General features: G+C 41.2%; 1 protein-coding gene across 3 annotated transcripts in view; it reads right to left on the bottom strand.

Moving 5' to 3' along the window:
* The window catches only part of FAM193A (family with sequence similarity 193 member A), an 82,204-nt gene extending 66,440 nt beyond the window's left edge, over positions 1-15,764 (bottom strand). For all 3 annotated transcript variants that reach the window (XM_074587401.1, XM_074587403.1, XM_074587402.1), the window contains exon 1: positions 15,343-15,764. In XM_074587401.1, the coding sequence (XP_074443502.1) occupies positions 15,343-15,618 (276 nt within the window). In that variant the 5' untranslated portion in view covers positions 15,619-15,764. The remainder of the gene's footprint in view (positions 1-15,342) is intronic.
* Positions 15,765-16,575: the final 811 nt, after the last annotated feature.

Below are 16,575 nucleotides of genomic sequence, written 5' to 3'. Positions count from 1 at the left end.
ACAGCAACAGACAGATTTAACAACAATAAATAAGAACTCGCAGAAGGCAAGTCTAAGGCAAGGAAGAGTAATTCTCAAATGACACAATAGATACAAACAAACGCAAGAAAACCAAGCACAGCAAGAGAATAGAAAATAGCAAGAGAATAATGACTCAGAAAAAGCACGCAGAAAAGGAGCAGCAAGCCTAACAATGGCAAGAGGATACAGGGGGCAAATTGAAAAGGCTAAAGGCACAAATGAAGTAATTCTTACAAAACAGCTTTAGGCTACTAAGAAATCATTCTATCAGTACACTGCTACTAATAAGAGAATTTGTCCATTACTGAACGAAGAGGGAAAACAGGTTAATGAAGAACAAGTCCTCACTAAAGAGATCCACTACAAACAGGTGACTGTCACAATTAGCACAAATAAATGGGTAAAACACCCATCCAGAATCGACCTATTACTGGAAATAGCTGTACATCCATTTTTTCCCAAATTGGCTAGATCTGATAACATTCAACCAAGTTGCTCAGGAAATCCTCTGAACCATCTCAAAATCAATAATCCTATCTTTGAAAACTCATGGAGGATGCCTGAGATATCAGAAACTCGGGAAAAGGTGAACTATATAAACCCTTTCTTTAAAGCAAATAAACAACCTTACTCCTCAAAAACCAAACCAACAAACAAAAAACCCCCCAAAATGAAAAACAAACAAAAAAAATTAAAAAAACCCAACCCCAAAAACTGAGCGAGAGAAAAGTGAAGGTGAGGGGCAGAAACATTTGAGTAATAATATTGGCTTGTCTTCAGTTCCCAGAAAAGTTAGTCAAATATATTCAGACAAGTCTTTTTAAGCACTTAGATGATGTGGAGAGGAAGAACAGTCACCTTGGTTTTGTCAAAAACAAGCCATGTCGAACAAGTACACAGGGGAGAAAGAACAAATGTCATGATTTACTTGATTACTGTTTGTGACAGTCTTAATTACTGAGACTTTCTCATAGCCAAACTAAAAAGCAGGATCTTGATAGAAGTACCACGGATTTCCAAACAGGCATAGGTGACTATATGCAAAAGAGGAGTTAACAAGGTCAGACTGTTGGAAAAAGGCTAATGCTACCTTGGGATGTATAGCTTATGTGGCACATGACATAATCCTTCCACCTAATACTGCTCTGGTAAGTCTCAGAGGGACAACAGCAACTCATTCTCAACACAGGTCTTCAAGGCAGACAGGAACAGATGGAGAAAAGCCACAAGAGAACAACTACCAGACATAGACAATATTACCTGCCAGGAAAGGCTGAAAGAACTGGGGACACCAAGCTTACAGATCAGAACACTGAGGGGAGGAAGAGTCAGTTCTCTGTATCCACAGCAAACAGAACAAGCAATTAAATGTTTGAATTGCAGCAAGGGACATTTCTGTGCAATAGAAAATTAACAGCAAAGTATTCAAGGGCAAAGATAGGCTGCTTGGTGAGGTTGTGGAGTCTCCATCAATAAGGTCATTTTAAGAGCAGGTTATACAAACAAGTGACAAAATTATAATCAGCGCTGTTTCCACTAGCCAGAAGAGAGACAAATTAATAAGATAAAAATAAGGATACAATGACAACTTGACATTAAGATTTTATAGCACTGATAAGAGATTGTGGAATATTACATTCAGCTCCGGTACCAAACTTAAGGAGATAGATAGTTTAAAAAGTGCAGAATGAACCAAAGAACTACCTGAGCGCCAGCACACATGCTTAGAATAATTGAGAGTCTAATGAGTTTTGATGATGAAAGAGGATGTTGAGGGGTAATTCTGTTACAGTAAACAAGTACCCTTACAAGAATAAAACATTGGGTTCTAATGGGCTCTTCAACAAGAAAAGTCCCCAAATCCATATCCAAGAACTATAGTCTATTCAGCAAGGATACCCTTGTAACAGAACAAAATTAAACATAGGTATATCAGTAAGATTGTAGCAAAGCATTTTTGCACTGACTAACCAGCTAATTTAGACAGGCAGCTAGTCTGCCTACTTGGCTAGCATGAGATTTAAAACATAAAGCAAGCATAGTTATATTAGCATAGTTACGAGCAGTACTGTAAAGATGGTTGCTTGGATTTATGTCTGCTTCCTACAGTGCAATTCCAAACAAAAAACCAAAAAACAAACCACCATAAAAAACCCAACCAAAACCCAACCAATACTGTTGTCCATTAATACTTTAGAATAATAAAAAGCTCTATAATCAGTAGAGTCTACCTAAGGCAATTCACAAAGCAAAAAAAACAGGGCCACAAAGCTCAACTTGCCTGGTAGCCATCCAGCTCCTGATACACCACTGTGCTCAGCCTGCCTGCTTAATGCCTGCTCACCAGTTACCCAAATGTATGCTCTCTCATGAATGTGCAAGTGTGATTAGGCAGATGGAAAAAAAAGACAGCCTGATTAGAAGGATAAATCCACACGGTAGCAGGGGGACACAGGGCCATCCCTTATGCCTTTCCCACCACTATTTTCTGGCATTACAGTAGAGTTGTAAGCCTATCCAATGTAATTTCCTTTCAAGCAGGCCAACTAGATCAAGATGTCTGGCCACAAAGAGGGCTGGCTTTACAGAAAGAGGAGCTACAATCATTCTCCCCATTCGCTAGCATCAATCAAATTTTGCTTAAGAAGAAAGGAAGAATCACAAGAACATATTGGAGGGGTAGATGCAACAGGTGCCAGTGAGCCTCTCACGGGTTTGATGAAAGGGATTCCTGCTCCACTAAATCCCAGTAAACCCCACTAAGCAGACACACCTACAAAACAAATAATCATCAGATGTTAACACCTCCCTGACCATGTACTAACTCTTACTAATAGATTATTCCCATACTTCTCCAAACTCTATCATGTCAGACAGCTCCCCTACAAAACACCCATTTTGGTGAAAAATATTAAGACAACGACACTAAAAATTTCTAGTCATAAACACAAAGCCTTAAAAGCATCAATAAAGGCAGATTCCATTGCATCAACTGGTTTTTGCTGATCATGAGTTAATACAAACACTGAAAAAACCCAACTTTGCATGTAACTTCAAAAAGTTACATTACTCAAGCAAACCATACAAAAGAATATATTTGTGGCAAAAACGTCAGAGATAGGACAATGCAAGCAAAATAAAACAGTGAAGACTAACTTCCTGCTATAAAAAAAAAAAGGAAATACATGAGTCACAAAGAAACCATATAAAATTCTTTTCTCATCAGAAGAATTCATCCCTAACTTGGGAAAACAATTAAAATTTAAAAATACAATTATTTGGGAATGATTTTTTAGGGCAATACTGCAAGTATCCTCATATTGCAACATTGCACACTATGTATCAGCTGCTTGCCAAGCCAAGACTTCATGGAAAAAGCTAACAATTAGGATATTGACTTTCTCAAGGCTATCCTAAATATTAACAGAGTTGGAAGTAACTTTCTCTAACAGATTTTTTTAGTGTCTTCAGTGCAAGGGAGGTCTAACACTGGTCAGGATCCTCTAGGCTTTAACAGGAAACAGACACAGACTACCATAGACTTTTGCAGCTTAGCTGCCAAATCGTGAGAAATACCTTATTGACTGAGAGGATGAGCCAATCTCACCAACAGGTAACATCATCAGGTGCAACCCGCTGACTTCAGAGTTTGTTTCAGAACTGGCTTCACATTTAGAAAAATGCTCATTTCTATGTCTCTAGTCAAAAGCCACAAAGGAAACACACGTTCAGACTTCTATTCAAAAGCTCTACTTGTTATTTAAGGAATAAATTCCCACAGGCCATTACTAGTAATGTTTTAACAAATTCCTGGGGACCAGAACAACTCCCTAAACCTTACACAATCATTAGATTTTCACCTGATTAAAATCTAAAACATAGGCTCAGAATGACTTTAAATATTGACGAAAAAATATTCCTCTTCATTATTATAATGAAGACATAAGACGTAGCCATCAAGTTTAAAAAAACCCATGCAAATAGCATTCTAAATTATATTCAAAGTATGTATGATTAAGTGTCATGATTTCCCCATAATTCTGAAAACCAGTAAGCTAGGTCACCCGTGACAGCACTTCTGAAAACATTAAATAATAATTAATATTTAATTTAGTTACTATGCAATGTTCCTCAGTACGAAGTTCCTCCTCCTCCTACATAAGCTTTCAAATTTATAGCTAGTGGAGATACTGTACAAGTATGACATCCTGTTTCCAGGACAGAAAAAAATTCATTATAATTTTTTTCCATTGAAAGCATAAGATTCTTTTTTAAAAGCAATATATAGCTGAAAATTATGGAAGTTTAATTTTGTCCACTTTTATTCCTGTGATTCAGACTCGTAGACACTTATGACACTAATAAAAAAACCAAACCAGTCAGCTTCAGGCTGCTGCTGCAAGCTGTCTCAAATCACAGCAGACACCAGTACAATTCCCCACAGACTCCCTGAAAAGAAGCAGAGAATGACAGTATAGTGGAGATGAATCCTGGGAGTAGCCAGGAAAAAGAAGTAAAGATAAAATAAAGATGATCACACAGATAAAACTGCAAAGTTTCTTCTGACAGTAAAGGAGTGTTCTATCTCTTGCTGAGCGACAAAATAAAACCTTAATTCATCTGAAGCCTATTACAGTGAAGATTTGGGTTTCAACTACACATTATCTATAGCCACCTAGATAAGTTATGGCCATTAAAATAAAGTGGTGAAAAACTTCTCGTGAACCCCAGCTAAACCACTAACTTGCCATCTGTTGTGGCAGCAGCTTATTGAAGATAAGCAGCCTGGAAGCATTACAGCAATTAAGAAATCTTTTGGTCATTAACTCCACACCAATTAAACACTAAAGGCTGGCAAAACTGTACTGTGGCTCAGAACTGCTTTTTAAGGCAAACTCTTTGCAATAACTGGTTTCACCACGAGACTTAGTATAGCAAAGAACCTTTAAACATTTACTCAGTTACTTCTCTGTCCATCAGCAGCCCTAACATACATGTTCTCCTAATACAAAAAAAACATACATGCACACATACAAAGTATTCGAATCATGCCTATGCTTGCATAGCAACATGATTAATCCACATTCAAGAATGCCATGTTTTAAAAAGCTTGGATACATGCACACACGTATGAGCATGCACACACACATTCTCACTCACGCATCTGTCCACGAAAGTGTCTCTTGGCTTGCGTCAACATTAGTGTTATCCAAATTCAGAGCCTCACATCCATCTCTGAAATACTCCCTACAACAAGTTTGAAACAGTCAACTATTGGGTTTAATACGGTTATAGAATTCGAAAGATGTTCCTTAACTTCTTGTAATAGTCACAAACTAACCAAAGTTTGCCTATGAAAACACATTAACTCAAGGCATTTTTAAACAACACTGCTACTTTGTCGCACCTAGATCAATCGAAAAAACGACTTAAAATTGGAAAATAATTGAACTACCCTTGTGTACGATTCAGTGTTGGCACCACCTTCCTAGCTTTGGATGAGTTCTGATCTGAGAGCTAAAGCTACTATTTCTGCACATAGGGGAAAAAAAAAAACCCAAAAAGCAGAAAATAAGCTTTGACTTTCAGAAAAAAAAAAATCATCTCGGTTTAAAAGCAAAATTACTTTAGTCCCAAAATACAGAAGACATCCAAAAGTTTGCTGCTAGTTCTCTCCCTCAGAAAAGCCTCAAAGAGAAGAAGCGAGTGGCAGAGTGCATTCAAGTCCAGCACCTCTGCCTAAAGCCAATTCTTTTGTTTGTAAGGAGCTCTCATTGATGCAGTCTGACAGCATAAAGCTTAAAGCAAAACAGAAGCCAAGGTAGAGCGTTACAGCACTTTGCAGAACATGACGTGTACATTACATTTAATACAGTTTCCAACAAATTTCAGCACTACACACAATGACATACACACTAATAAAAGAATTACATAGATTTTAAAGAGTCATGCTTGCATTGAGACTTCTTCCAGAAGTAGGACTCAATTGACAGCCATGTTTCCTTTTCTTCATGTTACGATGCTGGTATAATTTAAGTTTATTTTAGATTTAACTAATGACAGACGCTCAAAACCTATGAAGGACATGACCAAAACTTATTAGTCCAGTTTTTAAAAAATTGGTTACATAATGTCACGCTCCATTAATATGTTCAAGAGTCTTTCTTTCACGAACTCACTTGCCCATTTCAAAAGGCTAACCATGTTTCATGTAACATCAATGCTTGCTCTTTTACAGCTTTCTCTCCTCATCCACATTAACTCTTCTCCTACGTCATCCAAAAGGAAAGAAAAAGCCATTTTAGTCTTATTCTATCCCCCCGAAGACCCCATCCTCATTCACTAACCACAGACAGACTTCTCTTAACTTACCAGAGCTGTATTTGCCACCTGTTTCTTCTGACAGATGAGGAGAATAAAAAGACTAGTCCTTGAGAAAGCAGTATTTTGCTACATACAAAGTATATCCAGATGCTGTTTCTGGGTCTTGTTCACACCTCAGTCTAGTTGGTAAATACCCAGGTTTAGAGCTCCTAAATAGTTGGTGGTGGTACAGAAAGAACGTTTGATGGACATGGCTGAACACTAACTCCAAGTTACTACGCACCAGCTCTGGCAGAAGCTAGACAGCCATGCTAGCACGCAGCTCTGATAAGTCCACCTGAGAGGCAGATTGCTACCATTAATTCAGATCACATATCTTAGATGACCAATTTTAGATGAAAGCTGGCTCAGGAGATGGATGGTCCTAACACAACATGCCATAAGCATTTTCCCCCATTCTCAATAGCTTTCCAAGTGTTACAACTAAATGAGATTCCCATTACTGTAAACCTCCTTCAGATTCTGATGCTGTCAAGAACATGCCTACTACTCTACCTTTTACTATCCAATACCCACTTTTGGGAATAATTTCAGCAGTTACTTCTGCTATGTTTACAGATTTCCCAAAGAAGATGACCAAGACCTTAAGGGGGAGAGGAAAAAGAGAACTACAGAAAAACACCTCTCAATTATTTCACTGTTGTCCCCAGAAGTCTTAAGTACTAAATGCCTTAGTGTAGACTTAAGTTGCCAGTGTTTACACTTCTAATTCAGAAAACTACAGATTGTTATGGGTCCATGGAGTCCTTTACATTTTTACAGGACAACTATTGGATTTAATTACTATAGCTAACATATCAATCATATAATATTTAGTGAACAGATATCAATCACTAGACTTTCATATGCTAGTGATGCATGTATTTACATACAACCTTTAGAAAGCTTACCTCTTCAGCATATTCACAGATTTGGGACATAAACCACCCACTGGCCAGTTCTCTACACTGTCTGGTCTGGCTTTAATTTTTAAGCAGAGAAGCTCTTATTTCCGAAGTGAGCAATAACTGACTTATTGATCAAAATGAGCAAAGCTGACATTGCAATGCAAGCCACAACTAAACTAACACTTTTGATAGCATAAGCATAATAATATCTAGATGAATAAAGATGGGCATCTGAAAATTTAGATCCAGAACAGTGAAGTCTCCCAGGCTGCCAGCCGGACACTTCTATTTAGCCTTCTACCTCTCCCTGGAGAAGGCAAGAAACAGCTATTTAGAGCACCAAACGCTGCCCCAACAGCTGATCACATCCTCCATCTGTTCACAGCTCAACACAGACCACTGAACTGCTGCCAAAGCAGTTAAGGGGAAAAAAAAAAAAAACAAAACAGCAGCTTTTTCTAAGGGCAACTGCCACCCATGCACACTCCCAGAAATTAGTCCTCACAGCCTATGGTGGCAAAGGGCTCCTGGCCCCTCCTGCACTGCCAGCAATTCACCTCCCACAGCCACATTCTAAGACTAGTAGAAGATGAGACCATAAAAGAAACCCTAAAGCCCACATGCCATGGCTGATAAATCTGCTCTAGATCAAAGCAGTCCAAAACTCTGGACTTCAAAAATAATGACTTCTGTAACCCTGTAAAAACTTTATTATTTACCTGGATGATTGTGCTCTTGTGTTTTTGAAGCTCCTGCAGAAGCAAACACTTGGCAAAGGTACTACAAACCAGTTCAACAGATCAATGTGTTAAAGGAGGACTACTGTAAAGACCTACTATGCACGAGGACTTTAATTTGTGATATTTCACCATTAGTAACACTACAAAGGCATCTGCAACATATTCTGGTTTACTTCTCTAGGCCTGAGAAGAGATTATGCATAGCAATGTGTCATGGAAGTACACAGAGCTTTTCTTCTGAGAAACGCACAGTGGAATCAATCTTTTGTTTCCTCCCTATAAATAAGCAAAGCTATTCTTTTAATCTTAAGAAATGACCGAGAGGGTCACTCATCTCAATCCTTTTGAGCTCCAACTTTTTTTGCTTTTCCTTTTTGTTTTTTAATTTTTTTTTAAAGGAATAAGCCATAACTGAATAGGCATTAGAGGCTAAGCATGACCTCCTACAGAAATTTTCATACTATCCAACTTTGCACGTCCAGCTTGTACCAGAGTCCCTCAAGGCTTCCTTTAATAAAGAGTGGAGAGAGATGGCCACTCTACAGAGTGATGCAGAACAGGAGTGCCTCCCTCTCAGCTGCCTGAGTGTGTTTTATCATTACTAGGAATTTTGAGATAGAGAAAACTATTTTTGTGACTTGTGCAACAGAAGGTAAGTTGATTATTTAAGAACATGGTTAACATTTACACTCCAAGAAAGTTTTTCTCCAGCACTATCGTTGGTCCAACATGAACAACTTCAGTTCAACAGCCTCAGACAGGCTTGCAGGCAACCGCATTAATTTTTCCCCTAAAATCTACTTTGTAAAACAGACTAACTTCTGCACCACTAAAGCAGACGCACATTCTATATCAAAAAAGAGAAAATATATAGAAAAGAAAACACATACTTCAGAAAAATTACTATGTTGCTCAAACCTACCTTTAATACTATTTCTGGTGTGTTTCCTCACACAGCTAGGAGGTGAAGGTCAATAATGTTATAGGCCATTGAGAAAGAGAACTGAACTGCAGCATTCTTCTATCCATTTAACTCAATTTTTTTCCTTCCCTTTAACTATCCTAGGAAAATTTCACATATGGAATACTTTTTCTCAAAACAGAGCAGTTTAAAGCTACATCGGTTGCTATTACAAGTTACCACAAGAAAGGAAAATGTGGGAGCTGGTTTCATTACCTTAATAAAAGAGGATATATGACCTCCTTTCTCATCAGTGAAGGAGCCCCAACAAATATTAAGTCTTCTTTGATTACCCAGATCCATAATAAATCCTGGAACACTGCCTAGCACATCCGTGAAGCCCTGCACATCCTAAGCAAAGCAAGTTTATTTCCCAGTTATTTCTCCCAATAAATTCTCCACAACACATCTTCAGCAGACCCGTACTTGTTATGGACCACTCTCACTACACATACATCAAGGACTAAACATTAGTCCAGTAGGCACCAAACACTACCAAATTGAATTTCCACATCCACTCAGTTTTCCTTGCCAGGCAAGGAGAAGAGAGTAAGCCTGGATCCCTGCCTTACACAGACTTTAAAGGAGAAGGGATCTGAGCGCTCCCCCCAAGACAGGATAACACTACAAGATGATAGAATCATAGGATGTGTTGGGTTTGAAGGGACCTTTAAAGGTCATCTAGTCCAACACTCCTGCAGTAAGCAGGGACATCTTCAACTAGATCAGATTGCTCAGAGCCTCATCAAGCCGGACCTTGAATATCTCCAGGGATGGGGCCTCCACCACCTCTCTGGGCAACCTGTTCCAGTGTTTCACCACCCTCATGGTAAAGAACTTCTTCCTAATGTCTAATCTAAACCTACCCTGCTCTAGTTTAAAACCATTGTCCCTCATCCTGTCACTACACGCTCTTGCAAACAGTCCCTCCCAGCTTTCTTGTAGGCCCCAGGATAAACACCATAAACAAGAAAATAATGTGATATAAAACACCTAAATGAAGCTTCAGGTACTGTTTGGGATAAAAAAATAAAAATAATGCAGGACAAGAACTGGACAGAACCCTGAATATTCTCGTCAATATGCACTTATTTCAGAACTAACTTTTCATATTAATCTAGTTCCAAATTATATCAACAAGGTTTTATTTTCACAGTCAGGAAACAAAAGTTTGGAGGGGAAGGGAGTCACTATGTTTTTTAGAGTAAAAGATTTCTCTTCCTCATTCTCTCTCGCTCACAGATTTTGCAACCAGTACATCAAGGAAAAGGAAAAAAAAAAAATCCTTTGCCTTCACACCCAGAATCAAATGTCTCATAAAAGAGCCATAGGAGGATACTTAGCTAGTACAGATTAGACACCACTGAACCAGATGCAATTTTTTGGACACGCTTTCCACATGTTTCATTTAGCAATTCACAACCAATTATTCTCATTATCAATTGACCATGATATAGCAGGTGCTGGAGGTGGGGGAGAAATGGAGAGCTCGGGGATTGGAGATACGTCAAGGTCATGAGTACACACAGGCACACACTTCCCAGGAGCAGTATTACAAGATCTGAACGAACCACTAATACATGCGCCTGTGGTCTCAGATCTATTAGCTGAAAAATACCTTAAATGATCACGGGAAGAAGCTAAGAAAGAGCTATTAATGTGAATGTTATGCAACCATTAAGCTTGTTTTAAAGTTTGAAGTGTTCTAGTTAGATTCATTTAAGTCACAATAGATTCTCTTTCTAAATTAGCAAATTAACGCAACCATACCGTCTAAACCCAATCCTAATAGTTTAATCCCATTCTGTTACATGTCCTTTTATTAAAAAAAAAAAAAAAAAAACACCACAAAAAAACAAGCAGAGCATAAGCTCTTCAGGGCAGGGACTGCACATCTATTTAAAAAAAAAGTGAACTGCATTTAGTCAGAGGAACAAATGTGCTACTAGACTGTCAAAAAGACGTATTTTTTATCAGGTAAGTGTTATGAGTGTTTAGAAGTACCTGCTTCCTCAGCCTGAAGAGTAGAGGTTACAATATTATTCTGTGTATTGGAATTTATCTAGTTTACCTGAGCCTTGACAAAAATTGGCCAAAATAAGCTCGCTTTTGGAAGGGAGGAGGCCCTACATAAAAGTACAAAAGCTAGCTATTTGCTGAACTTCTGAGTTCCTGACAAAGCTCCTCTTTTGTACGCTATTTCTTTTGAACGTTTGAATCATGGAGGGGGAAGAGAGAAAGGGAAAAATCTCAAACAACAAATCAAGCACAGATATCAGTAAAATGCAACGAACTACAAAGCTGCTGAAAAAATTGGTCTAAAAGGTGGCAATGTATGGCCTGCTATGTATAGAATATGTATTTAAAAAGCAGTATCTCATAATAAAGTAACAGTCCAATGAAATATTTTATGAAAACTCTAAACCAGCTCTCAAATATAAGAATATTTAATACATTACTACACTTGACAGACAAACAGTACTTTGAAAAATGCAAATGTGAGAACTGTAAAACGGCTACTAAATTATTCCCCTTAATAACACAAGATCAGTCAGACCTGTAACAAAAACTACTACTGTAGCTGATCAGCCATTAACATACAACTCTTCACTCCAAAGTACCTGAACATATTAAGGAACAGCCAATTTTACTACAGTATATCTATGAGTTATACAGTGGTTGATAAAGATAATCAAATGCATCTCACAGCATCAGTAATCCAAGCATCAGTCAAAAATTTATAGGATCAAATTACAAAGGCCTGATGCAATGCATTACTGAATTGCAAAAAACAAAACAAAACAAAAAAACCAACCGCCCAACCAACCAAAAGAAAAAACCCAAAACAACAGAAAGCAAGATCTATTGCTTTAAATACATACATTAAATTTTAAAATATTTATTTTATTTTATGGTTGCAAATTACTATTATTTATAGGATACTTGACTCTTCACTCCATAACACTGCTGTTAAGTAGTTCTGTAAGGAAAAAAAATACCACTCTTCAGGAAGTCCGGCAGCAGCACCACACAACTAAATGACTTTGTTTCCAATTCCAGTTAAAGTTGACACAGTTACAGATTTCCAAAACTGAGATACTCCCTTGCATTAAAACACTGCCAAAGCATCCTTAATTTCACTATGGTTCTAAAACATCTGACAGTGCTACTGAGGATGAATTCAGATGCTATACAGCATGTGCATGGGGCAATGTAGCTTCCAGGAAGATTCCATTAGGAGTTGCCCACTTGCATCCCAGAACAAGACTCAGCATGTACTCTAATGCAGAATTTAGCCTAGAGCCTTAAAAAACCCCTTGAGATAAGATGTATAAAAACCTCAATTAAAATATATTTGTTAGCACTAACAGGCTTAGCTACAATACTGGCACATGTGCTTTTAGTTTAAACCATAAATAAAGCCATTTTAAAAGTCTGTTCAACCTGTTTCATAAAGCACGTTGAAAGTATACCTCATTCTGAACAATTACTGACACACAAGTATGTGTAGCACACGCAGGATCATTCCTTAAACATCTTGTTTCACTCTATATTTTAGACAAGTTTTGGAAGAAGCATCTAATAGAACATTAGTAGAAGGATGCACCCACCACCTCCAGAACGGATGCCCTAAAACCAGGGAAGTGACCAAAGCTGGAAACAGCACGCTAAGAAGTAGAATACATTATGCTGTGCAGCAAATAGGAAATTCTGAGGCATTTTATATATTTTCAGAGCTTAAACATTCAAGTTTGCCCAGCAGAGAATTGCCTGATGACTTCTCTTGCCCGCTAACTGGAACTTTACAATATTTGTGTAAGATGAAAGTAAAGCAACTCTGTTACTACTTTACAGTTATTAGTGTGTTGCTTACTCTCCATCCAGCCAGAACAAATATTGCACCTAATTTAGAAGTGATCAGTCATGTAAAATACACAGCTTTCTTTCTCAACTTCATCCAGAAACAACATATGCTAGTCTTTCACTCAAAGAACGAAGTCTTGTTTTGACCATGCACCCTTAACTAGAAAATTATTAACCATTAAGAAGATTGCATTTTCATGTAAGTAATAGTCATGTAACGATGCTTTAAGATTTCATCTCTGCTTTCATCTTTGAGACAAGATTATCAGTTAACTTTAAAGTACTGGCAACTTTCATATGTCACCACTATTGGAAAAGTATTGAAAATGTCAACAAAAAGGGCACTGAAGCCAGTATGGAAGAAGTAACACCAACTTAAAAGGAGTATTACAGAGTATAAGCATTTACCTTTCAGAAACTGAGCAGAGGGATTTATCTATCCCCCAAAATCTAATTCTAATATGCTTAATGTTTGATTAAACAAGGTTGCAGGTTTACTCTAGCTTAACTAACTGATCTATTTAACTGATTTCTTAATTCCCTGTTTGTCCATCAGTCTTCAGAATCACTTGTACCACACTGTTATGTGAAATGGAAACAATTTGACAAATTGCATACACATCTAAGAATACAAACAAAAAAAATAATCAATTAATATAAAGTTACAAATGCATTCAAAAATAACATTGTGCATACTTACCAGAGTATGAATAATATACCAGTACATGCAATATACACAAGTATTTTCCCAGAAATATAGTGCTGAAATACTGTATTTAATTTTGAACATATAACTTAAACTTTCCAAGTGAAGACTGCTGAAAACTGAGAAATTTTAATAGGAACTACCTACTCTGAAAGCAAGAAGAAATATGAAGTATGAAGACTAGCAGTGATGTTGCCCTTTTAAGATGAATTTCAGAAAAAAGACCTGATACAGTGCAACTAAGTTAGAATCAAAGTCCTAGACTACACATAACCACAAGACACAAACAGATCAAAATACCAGTAGCAGTGGAGCCTTTGTTATTTCAATCACATCAGTGTCCCGTTCTGCATATCACTCCACTGCTTGCTGTATTTCCCTTGGCATTATCATGTTTATTCCAAACAATACCTAGGAACTTGTGCCTGGAAGAGCTTGCAATCCAAGATGTAAAGCAAAACAAGATGCATCTTCCTGCTAGAGGTTTAACTAGAACAGAGTTCAGTGATGACTTGCAAAGTTACAAATAACAACTTGCACACCTCTTTGCCATTACACACATCCTTCTTCTGGATACCTAAATCATGCAAGGGTTACCGTCCCAAAAGGAAATTCTGCCTGAAATAACTGTCAGATTAGAATAGACACAGATAAATGGTTAATCTAAAGCACTGTGGGTTTTGAATAACCAAGCACGAGAGTGTAGAAAGACAAGTTTTAAAGAGGGAGGGGGAAAAAGAAGTTAATCTACAATCACCAAATTGCTTGTTGACAAAATTAGATGGAGAACAACAAAAAAAAAAAAAAAAAACCACACCATTTGTTACATCACGGTATTTCAGACACCCTACATCACAAAAGCCATTCCTTCTATTTCCCCCTTATGTGTACAAGTTTATGAGAGCAAGGGAGGAAACAGAGCAGGCTATATGACATACACATGGAAGCCTGAAGATACTGTCAGCAGGAAATGCTTTTGTAAATATGATACACCAATGCAAGCTTTGTGTAGGTAACAAAAAATTTGGGGTAACCTTTATGAGAGAACGGAACGTAAACTTATTTACTCTTTTGTCACTTGAGCCAGCAGGATACCTTTCTAAAGCCCTAATTCCTTGAGCAATTTTTCTTAAAAAAAAAAAAAAACCCAAACCCACAATTAAATGACACAATGTGCTCACAATAAATTTCACCATATTATGAAATAATGTAACAGATCTAAATTATTCTGAGGCACTAGCATGCAAACCACGGCCCAACCTACAATGAACGCTTCACGAAGTTGTCTACTTCAAAAAGGACCCCAACAGTAATGGGAAAAAAAATACACGCAAAGGTGTATTTTTGCTTTTTCAAGGCCTGGCCACCTATTTCTTACAGCTCCTCCATTAAGGTGGGGCCCGAGTCCGAAGACCCCCGAGCGTGGGGACCCTAGAGGAGGCTCCCGCCAGGATTTCGGGAGAAACCCCGGGAGGACCAGGGCCCCGCGCAGCCTGCGCTGCCCTTCCCCCACAAAGGGTGGGGGAGCCGGGGACACTGCCCGGCCCCCCCGCCCCGCCAGCGCCACGGCCCCCCGCCGCTGCCCGGGGCCCAGCCCTCCCTACCCCCGCCCCGACGAGGCCCCGGGGCCTGCACCCGCCGAAAAGGGCAGGAGGAGAGGGCGGATGGCGCGGCGGCGGCAGCCCCCCGCCCGCCTGGGTGGGTGTGTGCCGGGCCCGCCGCAGCGGGATGTCACCGCCGCCCGCCCCGGCTCTCCCCCCCTCGCCCCACTCCCCTCACCTCGCCGTGTCCCGCCGCGGCCCCGCCGCCGCCCAAGGCTCCGTTGCCGGCGGCCGTCGCCGGCGCTGTCAGCAGGCCGCCCACCGCGCTGGGCGAGGCGGCGCCCGCCTGGGTCGCAGCCCGCAGAGGGGCCGCTCCCGCCGCCGCCGCCCCGGCCTTGCCCAGGCCGCCGGCGCCGCCGCCGCCGCTGGGTCCCGGCCCGCCGGTGCTGCTGAGGCCGCCGCCCCGCTTGTTCTTCCGGCGCTTCGCTCCGCGCTTGGCGTCGGCCGGGCTCATGGTGCCTGACACCCGGGCAAGGGAGGAGGGAGCGGGGGGAGGAGGAGGAGGAGAAGAAGGAGGAGGAGGAGGGGAAGGGGCGCGGGGCCGCCGCTAGCGCCCGGGAGCGGAGGGGACGGGCAGGGCCGGGGCAGGGGCCACCCCGGGCGCCGAGGAGCGGAGCGCACCGACTGTCACGGCAACGGGGACTCCCTCGGCCCCAGCGCCGCTGACCAGAGTTACCGTCCAATATGGCGGACACAAGGGGAAAGTGATCCCCCTTTACGTCGGGGGGCTCCCCCTTGCGCTGACGGGAACCCGCCCCGCGGGGCACGCCGGGATGCGTAGTCCCTCCGCCGCTACGCAGCCCGTTTCCGAAGCCGACGTGTGGACTACAATTCCCGGCGTGAACTGCGGGGCCCGCCCGGGCGCGGCCGGTGAGCTCACCCGCCGCCGCGGTTCCCGCTGGGAGATGTAGTCCCCCCCGCTGCCGTTCGCCCCGCCGGCCGACGTTGCCACCCCGGTCAAGGGACTACACCGCCGCCCAGGAACCGGCGAGCACCACGTGACCCGCGCCTTAAAGGGGCCGCAGCCGCTCCCTCAGGGAGGGGGGTTGAGGCGTTGCGTTGCCTCAGAGCGGCGCGGGGGCTGCGGCCCCTTCCGCAGGGGGGACTCCGCGCGGAAGGGGCCGCAGCCCACCCGCCGCTCTGGAGGAACGCGACCCCCACGTTGCTCAGTGCAACCGTCTTTGTGTGGGCTTAGCCTTCCCCAAAGCCCGGGCAAGGCAGGCCGAAAATGGAGGTTGCACCCCTCAGGATGGTGGCCGAGGGCCTTGTATTCCCCCTGAAGAGCCCCTGAGGCAAATGGCTCCTGAGGTGCTGGCCTTCACGGTTAGGCGAGGGAGGCTCTCCTGTCCCTGGACTGCCATCAGCCACGGCAGCCAGGCCACTCATCCTGCCATCATCGCCTGCCCACCGA

This window comes from Larus michahellis, chromosome 5 (genome assembly GCF_964199755.1).
Source record: "Larus michahellis chromosome 5, bLarMic1.1, whole genome shotgun sequence".
Taxonomy (NCBI): Eukaryota; Metazoa; Chordata; class Aves; order Charadriiformes; family Laridae; genus Larus; species Larus michahellis.
The sequence above is the reverse complement of the archived record's forward strand: the minus strand, read 5'-3'. Positions and strand labels throughout refer to the sequence as shown.